Source organism: Lactuca serriola, chromosome 8, assembly GCF_051521515.1.
Source record: "Lactuca serriola cultivar US96UC23 chromosome 8, Lser_US96UC23_V15, whole genome shotgun sequence".
In the NCBI taxonomy this organism is placed as follows: Eukaryota; Viridiplantae; Streptophyta; class Magnoliopsida; order Asterales; family Asteraceae; genus Lactuca; species Lactuca serriola.
This window is the reverse complement of record NC_136415.1, coordinates 122,194,795-122,208,165: the sequence shown is the minus strand read 5'-3', so window position 1 is coordinate 122,208,165 and position 13,371 is coordinate 122,194,795. Positions and strand designations below refer to the sequence as shown.

The following is a 13,371-nucleotide window of genomic DNA, read 5'->3' as shown; positions in this document are numbered from 1 at the left end:
AATGGTTTTGGAGAATTGACTTTGTTTTTTGGGAGAAAAAATGGGAATTGTGGCTATTACTTTAGCACTTGAATTAACTATGTATGTATTAATGGTTAGTGTGAACATGTTTCTATGAATGTTTTTAATTTTCATTAGGATGTTTAAGACTTAAGTGTCTAAAATTCAGATATGTTTGCATCAACCATCAAGAATTTATTCATGTTTAATTGTCAATTTTATTTATGAAATCTGACCTACGAACCTAAATATGACTCACGAACCCGGTAACCTATGAATCCATATAAATAAATGGGTTGGCAGATCATATATGGGTTTATGTTCCAAACCCGCCAACCCGTGACATATATATATAAATGGGTCGTGTTTGGGTTGGCATATTTTGACCCGCCAACCCGCGACACGCGAACCCGAACACGACACAATTGTCAAACTTATATCTGTCTAAACAATGAACAAACAATTCACCTGGCAAGGAAACAAGATCAGTATATTAGTACCAAGCATAGAAAAATATATTTGTTATTGCTTTTTAGCATGTTCTTTTGGCCTTTTGCTCGCTTAGTGGACATTCTTTGCATGTTTTTTCTTTGTTTCTTTTATAGCTTCTTTTCCCTTCTATGCTACTTTGGGGGGTTTTTTTTTCTGACATTTTTGAAAGGATTTAAACCTTAATCCTGCTTCGTATGTGTTCTCTACGGAATTATGATATTTCCTTAAACGGCTTTTCCTTCACATTCGAAGATCATTATAAGCTGCTTGTTTGTATTATTCCACGTTCTAATTCATCCTAAACACATGCTGTAAGTACTTAACAAACCTAACCATATTATCTCCTAACCATTAAATATATGTTAATAGAAACTTTGACAAGTGACAACACCTCGACGAATTAGAACTGTTACTACAATGTGCATGGGAGAAGTTTACATCCGAAACAAGCAACACATCAATAGTTGGGAAAAAAATAGTCAGCTTATTAATATATCCCACAAAAAACAAAATTTAAGAATTAAAATTTAAAAGTCTATGCAATGCCATTTATGTCAAAAATCAGCATACGCATGGATTCAGATAGTTTCACGAGGTTGTTGGTTATCTGGTACTAATCATACAATACGAACTCCCAATATGGTATTTTTTGGAAAAACTCACACATCTTTTACCTGCATACAAAGGAATTTAAGAAGGAAAAAAAGTGAAAGAAAAACAATTGGTAAAAGAAACACATTCAATTGTTATGGAACATAAAATGAATAATAAACTCAAGTCTACTTTTCCTCCTGTCAATTACTGATCCCCAAAAATTTAATCATCAAAAACATACATCAAAACTATCAAGAAAAACAAAGGACATGGCAACACAAAACTCAAAGCAAACATCTCTATGGGTCAGCAATGGTGACTTCAACCTCAACACCAGGTTCAATGGTGATAGAAGTGATTTGCTTCACAACATCTGGTGAGCTGAAAAGATCAATCACCCTCTTGTGGACACGAAGCTCAAATCTGTCCCATGTGTTTGTTCCTAAGCAAACAAATTAACACATTTTCAAGAATCATTAAGTTGAAATATAAAGAATCCAGTAACTTTATAAAAAAATCAGATTGTTGTAGAAATATGAATTAAATACCTTCACCACAAGGGGACTTCCTGGTTGTGATGTTAAGAACCTTGGTTGGCATTCTAACAGGTCCTTTCACTCTTAGTTTCTTGTCTTTGGCCCCACGAACCAAATCAGAACAAACTGTGATTTTCAAGAATAAAACAAAGCATTTAAACTTCTTTCTTGAAATGATAAGATTGAAAGAACACACAAAGAAGATTTGACATCAAAGAAACAAAACCTAAATGATACCATATTTAGAATCTGTAACATTCTACAGTAAAACCAATGAGTTTACAGTAATTAATAATGAATGGTTGAAGAAAGTGATACCTTTTTCAAGATTCTTGACATTCTTTGAGGAAAGAGTGATTCTGATCTTGTGGATTTGCTCTTGGGGCTCTTCTAGCCCTGGTTTTGTTGGCTTCATTGCTGCATACGCCATCTTGAAAGAGCTATAAACAATAGAGTTAAAATCATTTATGGATGCTATGAATAATTATGTTTCAATTAACTCTAGTAGTTCTTAAATGTGCTTCAAATCAGTGACAAAATGGACCAACCATGATATTTTAATGATTCAACGTGCAGATGAGTTTTACAGAATTGGTCATGATTGATTACTGAAGAGCTAACATTGCAACAGATATTAACTATTTGCAACGCCACTGGTTCCATAACGTGATTATGGATACAACATCCACAATAAACATCAGAAAATTGCAAACATATAGAGGATAGCGTTAGCAATCGGAGACTACAATATCAATTCATAATCAGTTAAGTTCATTAATCTATTTACTTTATGTATATTCCACACGCATTTTACCCAATCAATTCCCGGATCTGATGGTCACTAACGACTTATAGAAGGACCAAATAGATAACCAAGCTTAACTAAAGATTTCATAAAAGTGATGGAATTGAAAAGGTTAACGTGAATAGAAGGCAAAAGAACCTGAAATTTTACTCCGACGAAGGATAGCTGAGTTGCCTTCTTGCCTCTGCCTGTGATGATGATGCTCGGAATACAGCAAATGAAACCCTAGGTCAGTTTATACCCTAAGGCCAAAGCGATAGAACTTAAGGCCCATAAAAGAGGGGTTCGTTAGATTTAGGCCCAATAAAAAAGTTACTTTTATGGTTCACAAATATTGTACAACATTTTTGGACCATGTGGTTCACAAATCAGATTGTAAAAACTCTTTGAAAGAGAATATGATATTTTTATATATTTATCTATATCTGTTTTTCTTTCTCTCGTTATTTTTTTTTTTTTGCAAAAGAAGTTTAAGTCTAAAAATAGAATACAAAAGAATGCAAAGCATATCTAATCAAAATTAGGCATCATCGTTGTTGTTTTGGTAGTAGTAAAGGTCGTTTATAGTTTAGAGTTTAGTCGTTGTCAACGGTGTTGAGCATTTGTTCTTCATAAACGAATTCTTCTACAGTAAGTAAGACCGACAACCCCATAGTTATTTCTTCCTCGTGTATTTGTTGTTCGACCTTTACAATTTCGTCTTCAGGTAGTGATATATTTTGTATTCATTACACATCATCTAAGTAGCTTTTCAAGCAAATACATACATTCACCGATATAAGGTGTTTTTTTTTCTTAGAGATGTTATCTAGCCACTAACAGAAATGTAATATCCTAAAAATCACGATAAAAAATTTTGTTTTTTATAAACCGTACGTCATATAAAACATTGTTTCCAAATCATAGTAATAAAAGCATAGTATCAAAACATCTCTCAATTCATAAAAATCCATACGATGATGTGTACAATCAAGTTTTTGCATTCTCTCGGTCATTTGAGGTAACTGAAACATTGAAATTCAAAACTATAAGCCAAAACTTAGTGAGTTTCCCAAAAATATTCAACACAATAATACAAATATACAATAACAATTACAATACATGCCTATATGGTTTGTTGGCATGTGGCCTCAACCCAACCATCCAGGGTTTGTTGGCATATTGCCTCAACCCGACCATCCAGGGTTTGTTGGCATGTTGCCTCAACCCAACCATCCAGAGTTTGTTGGTCTACCACACGAAGTAATACCACCTTAACCTAACCATCCAGGTTTTGTTGGTTTTCCGCCTCAACAAAACCACCAATATGTCGACATATGCAACAGATAAACAATAATCAACAAGTACAAGTAATCAAAGAGATTTACCAATCTAACATGACACTACAACCTAACAACATCCTATATACCAGGATACATAACATAACCTAATGGGTCGGCATTGGTGCCTTCGACCCACGAGTACAGTGAGGAAAACTTACCTCAAAGTCCAAAAGATATCTGAACTAAGCATTGTTCCAAACACTGAGTCTACAAGTCACCTATACAATAAACAGGGACTAAACCTCAATCTACTACCCAAATCACTCCATTAGACCTAAAGTTAAACTTGGTCAAATTCAACACTCCCAAAGTCACCCAGTCATTCATCACGTCGTAACCATCTATTGGTCATGTCGTGACCTAATAAAAAAAGAATAATTGTGATACTTCCATTCTCACGTCGTGACACCCAAGTTGCCACATAATGAGAATCGCTCTTGACATATTGATGTATAAATCTTTTAATCCTTTTAGCCATGCAACCCAAACTTCCATAAGGTCTTATCTACTTCAAAATACCATAAAAATCATAGCTTTTTATACATGCATGTCTCAACACAAGCTAGGTCTAAAATGGTGCAAAATATGGCCAAAATCTCATGTAAAAACTCAAGGTTCCATAAAAGTTCAGATCCATGACCTCTAATCACAAAAGGACTCCGGGGATCCATAAAATTGGCAACTTTATGGAACCCCAACACTTCCACTAATCAAAAAATGAATAAAATATATGGGAAACCTAGATCCAAGCACTTGGAATCATAAAGTAAGTAACTTTAAATACTCACAAGGGTCCAGAGTGTGAGAAAATATGATGGTGAGGCATGCAAGTTGAGATGGTGTACCAAATGCTCTTCCTATTATTCTTTTTTTGCTAGAAATCACCACAAATAGAGCTTAAAATTAGTTATGGAGGATTAAGGTTTCAAGGAGGGGTGTTAAGAGGTGATGGAGGTTGGGGGTTGGCTAACCTTAGCCGTCACTTCCTTTAGACACGGGAAAAATCCCAAAATTAGGGTTTAGCTCACAACAGGTATCAGGTCGTGACCCATAAGTGGTCACGTCATGAATATCAAGGGTATGCGTGTTTCCTTCCATCATGGTCATGTCGTGACACATAAGTGCTCACGTCGTGACCAAGGTTAAAACTCCAAGAATTTGATTAGATATTCAGAAAATAAAATGTTTATCTAAAACTGGGTGTTACAAGAAAAATCATATTTTTGAAGTTACCAATAAAGTTTGAATGTTAAGTAGACCACGGGTTATAGTAGCTAGAATCAAACATTTGGATTTATTTTCTTTCCATCAAGCCAAAATATCATAAATTTGAAACTCACGTATAGTTATACTAGGTGAATCTTTGCGCGTTGCGTAGGTATTTAATTACATAGTGATAGTTTCATTTTATTTGTAACATTCGTAATTTGGTAAGTTTTCTTTTATCCCCTTAATGCAAAATGTTTATCATTTTGGTCCCTATCTAGTACATTGGACGTACTCTATGAGTATGCTTAGCGTACTAGCTCTTTTATGGACGCAAGATTCACCCACGTACGTGACGCTTACATGGAGTACATATGCATACATGGTGCAAGGGCAATGAAACATCCCAAAATACGACCTGAAAATTTTTGTTTAATAATTACTAAAAACATCATGTCAATATCATAAAATAAACCCATACGTCATTATCTTAGAATCATAGCAAAGTATCACGAGAAAACTGTATCAAGACCGTGTCAAATCACATCTATGAAAAGCTAAAACAACTCCCAGGACAAACTGAAGCTGTGGTGTATGCGATGCCATCAACCCGAGCTCTTCCCTTTACTTGCGGAAGTACCTGAAACCAAAAATGAAACTGTAAGCACAAAGCTTAGTGAGCTCCCCCAAACTACCACATACCATACAATAGCATAATAAGCATATACTGGGCCTTGCCCACTACATCGGACCAAGGTCCGGACTAACTTGGGCCTTGCCCCCTGCATCGGACCGAAGTCCGGAAACTGACTGGGACCTTGTCCCTTGCATCAGACCGAAGTTCGGACTAACTGGGGCCTTACCCCCTGCATCGGACCGAAGTCCGGAAAACTGACTGGGACCTTGTCCCCTGCATCGGACCGAATTTCGGACTAACTGCATCGGACCGAAGTCCGGAACTAACTGAACATAGCATAGCATAAGCACATATCAACTAGCATAAACACATATATTGCATACTGCGTCGTGTCGTGGCCCAGAACACATAACACATAAATCCTGTCTGAGCCACGAAGGCATCAAACATACTAACTACTGCATCGGACCGAAGTCCGAAAACTACTGCTAGCTAAACGATTCGGCATTGTGGCCTTAAACCCGTTCCTACTGGAAGGAAGCTCACCTCGTGATGCTGACTGCTGAACTCCTAAATGAGAAATCCCTGATTGTTGCTCTGGCTGCTTCCCAGCTATCATGGAAATTAAAATACTAAATCAGAATAGGGATTCCTCTATGGGTAAAATGACCATTTTACCCCTACTATGGTGTGGGATACAAACATGGCCCAAATCCTTAATTCCTTCTAAGTCCATCTATGGCCCCACTATCGGCCTATTAAAGGCCCAATTTGCTATTTTGGGCCTAGAACCCTGTTATTGGGCCTTACTCAAGACCAATATTGAATCCTTGGTCCTTAGCAACTGAAGTCTGATGGGCCATAAAGGCCCAAGGACCCTAAGCCTAAAACCCAGCCCACACCAAGGCCCAACACTCGAAGCCCAAACTGGCAGCGTACGTGGGGCGTACACCAAGGTACGTTGAGCGTACCGGCTGCTGGTTTGTACGCGGCGCGTACATCCTTGTACGCCCAGCGTACAACTCTGTTAAGCCAACATCTCATTAAGTGCTTAATAATCCGATCTAGAAGCTACAAATCCAGATCCTAAGCTTATTCCATGACTTAATTCATAAAGTTGCTTACTTGATGGCTTACAAGTCTCATAAAGGCTCAAACTTCCACAAATAACATTCTACTTCCATAAAACTAACTAGATCTCATGCATGGTTCCATATAAGCCACAAAGATCGAAACTTTACTGTTATGGGGACTCTTGAGCTTCAAGGATAGCAATCCCATGCTCCAAAAGCGAAGTTGCAATATAAGGGTCCTTCCTTTGGACCTAAAAGGTCCAAACTTCCAAAAACTCCTAGATCTAAACTTACAAGAGGAAAGTTGGAAGCTTTATACCTCTTTTGAATGCCAAATGAAGGAATGATCCCAGATCTATGAGCTCAAGGTGCTCAAGTTCTTCTTCTTCCACTTCTCTTCTTCTCCTTCTTCACAAAAATAAGCTCAAAGATCAAACACACACAAACAAGGAGCAAAGGGGACGAACTATGGTTTCTCTGGAGTGAATGATAAGTGAGGAGGCCAAATGGGAGGCTATAATGGGGTTTAAATACGCCTCAACCCCTAAAATTAGGGTTTGCCACCTGGTCGCTTACGTTGGGCGTACCATAAGGTACGTTGCGCGTACGCTCAACCTCCCCGCGTTCATTTAATCAGTACGCCCAACGTACAAGAGGGGTTACGCCCCGCATACTGCTTATGGGCTGCTTACCCTTCGGCCCAAAAAGAGGTCTACTCATAACAACAATTCAATTATAGCCCAATAAACTGAAGAATTAAATAACTTTATACCTCGGAAACGATCGTTACAGGCAAACACTAATTTTTAGGTTTTGCACCATATTTAAACATCTTAAACCACCTTTGGACATTCTATTGATTGGCCTCTATCATCCTATACCCTAATAATGAAACCCTAAGTGTATTTGGTGAGATTTTAGCTTGAAAGTGAGTTTGTTGGTGTTTTGTAGTGAAGAAGAAGAAAAGGAACGCTTGGAGGTTGTTTGGGAGTAGCTAAAGCTTGTAGATCCAGAGTTATCTTCACCTTAGCAAGCCATTTGAGGTAAAAATCTCTCATCTTGATGATTTTATGTGCTAGATCCAACTTATGGTGTTATTTGTGCATTTATTTGGGTGTTTTGAGCTAAAGTTGAGCTTTTGATCTACTCCAGAAGCCATAGATGTTAGATTTTAGATCCATTGAGGTCCCTTGTTCATAAAAATGCAAACATTATGTAAGATATTGGTCCATGCAAGTGTTAAGGCTCTTATTAAGCCCCTTTTTAAGTGTTGGGCCCCATTAAGCCATGCATTGGTGTAAAGTTGTCAACTTTACGTATTAAGTCGCCATGTAGAACCAGATCCAGAGTTTAGCATGTTAGCTTAACCAATTAAGTGCTTAATGGGTTGAGTTGGTAATCTCAGGAGTATGTTAGGCGTACCCAGCTGGTACGCTACGTGTACTGGCCCCGGAAGGAGTACGTTAAGCGTACAAGCTGAGAACCCCCCGCGTACCCAGCAAGTTGACATTCGGTTTGACTTCCTCGGGTTTGGGCCATATTTTGGGCTTTTAGGGTTTGGGCCATTGGACTTCTGACTTCGGGGCCATGGATAGACTATGGACTTTCTTGGGATTAGGTCCATGATGATTTTTAGGTTGAATTTGGAAGTTGGGCCTTATTGGGCATAAGGATGTCATTTGGGCCTTTTAAGCAATAGGTTAGGCCTTGGTTCTGGGCCAAGTAAGAAAAAGGGTAAAATGGTATTTTACCTTGGATATTGGACAAGTAACTTAGATTCTTGATTATGGGTCAAGATCTAATTATTAATTGGATATTTATTTGATGATGTTAGTGCGGGGATCTTCCAGACCAGTAGACTGATGTTTTATCTGAGTGATTCTGCAGTGTGAGGTGAGCTTCCTCATTGTGTTTAGCGGGTCGAAGGCACAAATTCCATCCCATGGTTTGATATGTTAGTATCAAGATTGCAGAAATCGCTCGACGGTAGCTCGGCGGTGAACTGGGGTCAAGGGATTAATCGGCTAGGCGGGGATTAATCGGGGACCATTAATTATTAAAAAAAATATTAATAAATTAATAAATATAACATTAACATCAATGATTGTTTATTAAATTACAAACCATCCTGTGATTGGAATAAGAAGTTACAAATACAAGCTAAAGTAATCACAACAAATCTATTACAACACTAAAAAAGAACCATTTTATAGTATTATACACAAACTGGGAACAACAAAAGTGGACCATTATACCCTCCAAAATTGAATAGCATCTAAATGGTACATCACTACAGCCAACAAGTTTTGAACATGAATCATATTACTCAATTAAAGAAATCACTGTGTAGAACATGAAGCAACAAGAACACCCCTTGGAACATCAGAATTGAATAAATTTGGATGATGTTGTTTTGCTTCCATTCACTCCTTCCCATTTCATGTTTTGCTGATCGGATAAGAAGATATGATTGACCAATGAACGTGATAATGTAGTCTTCACTCAGGCAATTGATCGAACACTTGGTGGGCAGATGGTTTCATACACAAACCAACATCACCACCACTTCTGCCATACCTGTTAATTACAACCTGAAACAACAAGGATCTTGGAAGTAACTGTAACGCCCGCGTTTCCAGGCTAGGCATTATCATTGATGTAATAGTCTAGGTTAACCCTTGTAACTCTTTTTGGAGTATTAATGATGAAATATTTGAGTATTATGTGAATTATGTGAATTATGTGTTTATTTTCTTAATTATTATAATTTAATGAATTAAGAATAAAATAAGCGTCAAAATTGAAGTGTGAGATAATCCCTATATCTTTGTATAAAGATGTAGTGGTCGAAACAAGGATTTCGAAGATATAAAAATGCCGAAATCCGAGTTATAACGAAGAAGTTATGACCTATCGAAGTTTCGCGACAGAACCGACAACGCTGAATGACGTAAAAAGTGAAATTTACGTTAGAGCAATATTTAGTCTTAGTGATCTAAACGAAAGTCGTAGAGTTCGTTAAACCGAGAGTGTGCATAAAAAGAACGCCAAAATCTGACTTCGTATGAGGAAGTTATGATTTTTCGAAGTTTCAACTTAGCAGTATGCAGCCCGAATACTCGATTTGAGACCGAACGGTTTTTAGCCGAAACAATCTAAATGAGAATCGAATATCTCGTTAATTGTAGTAAAACGATAAAAAGATAGGGGAAAACGGACGTCGGATGAAGAAGTTATGATTTTATAACGGAGTTTTCCTGTCCCGGCGTACTAAAAATAAATAATAAAAATAAAGTCAAAATTAGCCGACAGAGTCTAAACGAAAGTTGTAGATCGTAGTCTCACCTACGCGGGGATATAAAGAACGTCGAAAACGGAGTTCGTATGAGAAAGATATGAATTTTTGAAGTTTATTAAATATTTTCGATATTTAATTTAAATATATATTAACCGATATTATCCTTGGGGGAGTCAGCGACCCTATCATCATTACGCCCAGCGTAATTTGAAGTTCCAGCCCCTATAAAAGGAGGTCGAGGGCAACCGAGTTGTTTGCTCATTTCTTCCCTTTTTCTCGCGTTTTTGCATCGTTTTTCGTGCAAGAATTATCCCGAAGCCCCGGTATCATTCCCGAGCCCCGAAGCAAGTCCCTAGGTCCCGAAGATCCCGAGAAGTAAGATTCCCGAGCCGAAGCTCTACCCGCGAGGAGTTCGGTTTTTGTGAGGATCTTCCAGATCTGCCGAAGAATACTACTTCCACAAGCCGTAGTGCTGTCCGATCATCTTCTGATCAAGTAAGTGTGTAGTTACTTTCTTCTAACGCATAATTTTGAAGTATTTTATACGAAATACGTGTTATGTGTATATTTTGTTGTTATGTGTGTGAATGTATATTCACTTTCTTCTATCTTATAGATTTGATTATTTCTCTATGAAATACGTGTTATGTGTGTGTGCCTCATCTGTTATGTGGAAAATGTATTGATTGAGCATGCTATACAGGTTTTAAAACTATGTATAAAAATGTATATTTTATCTACTAATATGTTGGGTAGAACATGGGTAGATACTTGGTGTGTAATAAACATATGAGAGGCCTCGATGTTGTTTTGATCCAGTCATCTAGCGGAATTTAGATGACGACCACGAACTTTTCTAGATAGTCCAGTGGAACGCTAGCATGCTCATAACCTGTAGGTGTTAATGAACTTGGGTGTTCATTCGTTGTATTCCATCCCCCTCATGGTTGCCTTATTTGACTTATATTGCTGAGGAACCCCAGAAGCATGTGTTGTCGCCCCGATGAAATATTCTTAGACTAGGTCCCTTATGTTAGTTGTCTTAGGGACGTAAAGTGAGAATAACGGGAATGGGTAATTGGGTTATTGTTGGTTGGTGGAAATTAAATATAATTATTTATTATGGGTTGAAAACCCTATATGCTCACCAGACTCCCAAGCCTGACCTACTCAGTTTATTTGTATTACAGGAAGTGGCGCAAGGGCATAAGATGGATGAACCATCAAGTGGTTTTGTTTACAAGTCTGTATATGTATATATTTGTTGAATGACTTGTAATGTTATCGTTTATGCTTTATGGTCTGTATCGGAACATGACATCCCGAGTTTTGATTATATAATGAAAATACATTTCTTTTATGAAATGCTTTGGTAAACATTGTTTTATCACGTTTTGTTTTTGGGAACAAATTCCGCAACTCTTTCAAATCAAAAGGATTTACTCTGAAATTATTTTAAAAGCATAAATGAAAATCGGTCTTTTCTGGCCGAGATTTTGGGGATGTCACAGTTGGTATCAGAGCATTAGTTTAAGCGAACTAGGAATTTGTAGGATTTCTAGACTTAAACTTAGAATGCTAAGTGAAATTTTGAGATATGTGCCTGTTATGTTTTAGACACGAGCACTAGTTTATTTTAGGAAAGTTGCCTAAAATTCTTTATGTGCTAAATGTTATATGTTTCCATATATGATATTATTTGTTTGGATCTATAGTCTGTTGCCGACCGGATCTAGAAACCTTATGTGTGTAGGATTCTAAGCGTACGTCTACGATATTAGAACTAGCATGTAAACGTTTCGGAGCGATAAGGATGATTTGAATATCTATCGTGAATGAGGATCTAATTTCACCTTATTCGGTGTATAGATCAAAAATGGTGAGAACAAGAAGTGGAGTTGGAAATGCTGATGAAAACAGGAATCAACCACCAGTGATTGAGCAAATACCTGTCGTAGCAGCAGCACCTGAGCCAATAACCATGGCTGGTGTGCAAATGATGATTCAAACAATGTTGGATCATCAGATGGATGAAACTAGGCAGTTGCTTCAACAGAATCGTGAAGAACTGTCAATTCGTGTGGAAGAGCCCGAATTAAATGAAGGGCACTCGGAAGGTGGAAACTTCAGTGGGGCTGTTGGTCAAGCCAACCCACCGATAGTTAGGCAAAACAACCATGATGGAAGGAATGATGGAATGGGATGCAAGTACAAGGACTTTCTAACTTGCAAACCATCGACCTTCAATGGAAAGAAGGATCCGATTGGAGTTATGGATTGGATCTCCGAAATGGAGTAAGCTTTCATGACTTGTGGCTGCAGAGGCAAGGTGCAGACTATCTATGCAGTGCGTCAGTTCCAAGGTGGATCCGTTCGTTGGTGGAACACTCTAGGGAAGACTTTAAGCCCTAATGAGCCACTGCAATTGACATGGGCAGAATTCTTGGTGCAGTTCAAACGCAAGTTCTGTTCGGCTCAAAATTTGTTGGAGTTGGAGAATAAGTTTTTGGCATTGACGAAAGGCAGCATGTCAGTTGATGAATACACCAATAACTTCACCGATAAGATGGAGTTTGCCTTGCGTATCGTCCCAGACGAGTTGACAAAGGTGGACCGGTATGCGAAGGGACTCCCATGGGAGTACGAGGTACCAGTACGTCAGGCACATACTCTAGAGGCAACTATCTGGGCTGCCAAGTCTGTTGAGAACATGATTAAGGGGAGAACCACCAACAAGGTTGAGTTTGGTGAGAAAAGAAAATTTGAGGGAACATCTGGTTCCGGTAAGAAAAGCAAATTTTCGAAATCTGATTCGAAAAAGTTTGGTGGAGGAAAAGGAGGAGAAGCGAAGTGGTGTGATAAGTGCAAGAAGAAGCACTTTGGAAAATGTAGTGAGGATATAACCTGCTAAAAGTGCGGAAAAATTGGGAATTTTGCCAATGAGTGTCCTAACAACAAAAGGATGTGTTTTGGTTGTAATGAAGAGGGGCACATTTTGAAAGACTGTCCGAAGAAGAAGGAGGCAGCTAAGCCCAACATTCCACCAAATCCGAAGGCGATAGCCTTCCAGATGACACTTGAGGCTGCGAAAGATGAAGTTGATGTCGCTTCAGGTACCTTTCTCGTAAACGAATTACCTGCTCAAATTTTGTTTGATTCTGGAGCCAACTACTCCTTTATTTCGCATGAGTTTGGTAGAAAACTAGCTTTGCCTATTGATAGACTAGATGATGCTTTATTAGTCGAAGTTGTTAGTGGCAAGTTTGTACCTGTTAGCCATCGTATGAAAAACATCTTAATCGACCTTAATGGGAATAAGTTTCACGAGGAATTATTACCTATCGAACTTAATGGTTTCGACATCATGTTGGGAATGGATTCGCTTAGCGCCAATGATGCCGAAATATT

At 38.1% G+C, this 13,371-nt stretch overlaps 1 protein-coding gene across 1 annotated transcript; it reads right to left on the bottom strand.

The window, feature by feature from the left end:
* Nucleotides 1-1,199: 1,199 nt before the first annotated feature.
* Nucleotides 1,200-2,700, bottom strand: LOC145069306 (small ribosomal subunit protein uS10y-like). The gene is made up of 4 exons (XM_079016243.1): nucleotides 2,566-2,700; nucleotides 1,941-2,062; nucleotides 1,635-1,748; nucleotides 1,200-1,528 (listed from the first exon to the last, which is right to left on the bottom strand). Exons 2-4 carry the CDS (start codon nucleotides 2,050-2,052, stop codon nucleotides 1,386-1,388), a joined length of 369 nt encoding a protein of 122 aa, XP_078872369.1. The 5' UTR covers nucleotides 2,053-2,062; nucleotides 2,566-2,700; the 3' UTR covers nucleotides 1,200-1,385.
* Between the last annotated feature and the right edge of the window lie 10,671 nt (nucleotides 2,701-13,371).

What these genes read in the sequence shown, in the direction of transcription:
- LOC145069306 (XM_079016243.1), bottom strand. Translation starts at nt 2,052, where the DNA reads ATGGCGTATGCAGCAATGAAGCCAACAAAACCAGGGCTAGAAGAGCCC. An exon ending in TGTCAAGAATCTTGAAAAAG is followed by an intron (nt 1,749 to 1,940) that starts GTATCACTTTCT and finishes TGAAAATCACAG; the next exon opens with TTTGTTCTGATTTGGTTCGT. An exon ending in GAAGTCCCCTTGTGGTGAAG is followed by an intron (nt 1,529 to 1,634) that starts GTATTTAATTCA and finishes TTGTTTGCTTAG; the next exon opens with GAACAAACACATGGGACAGA.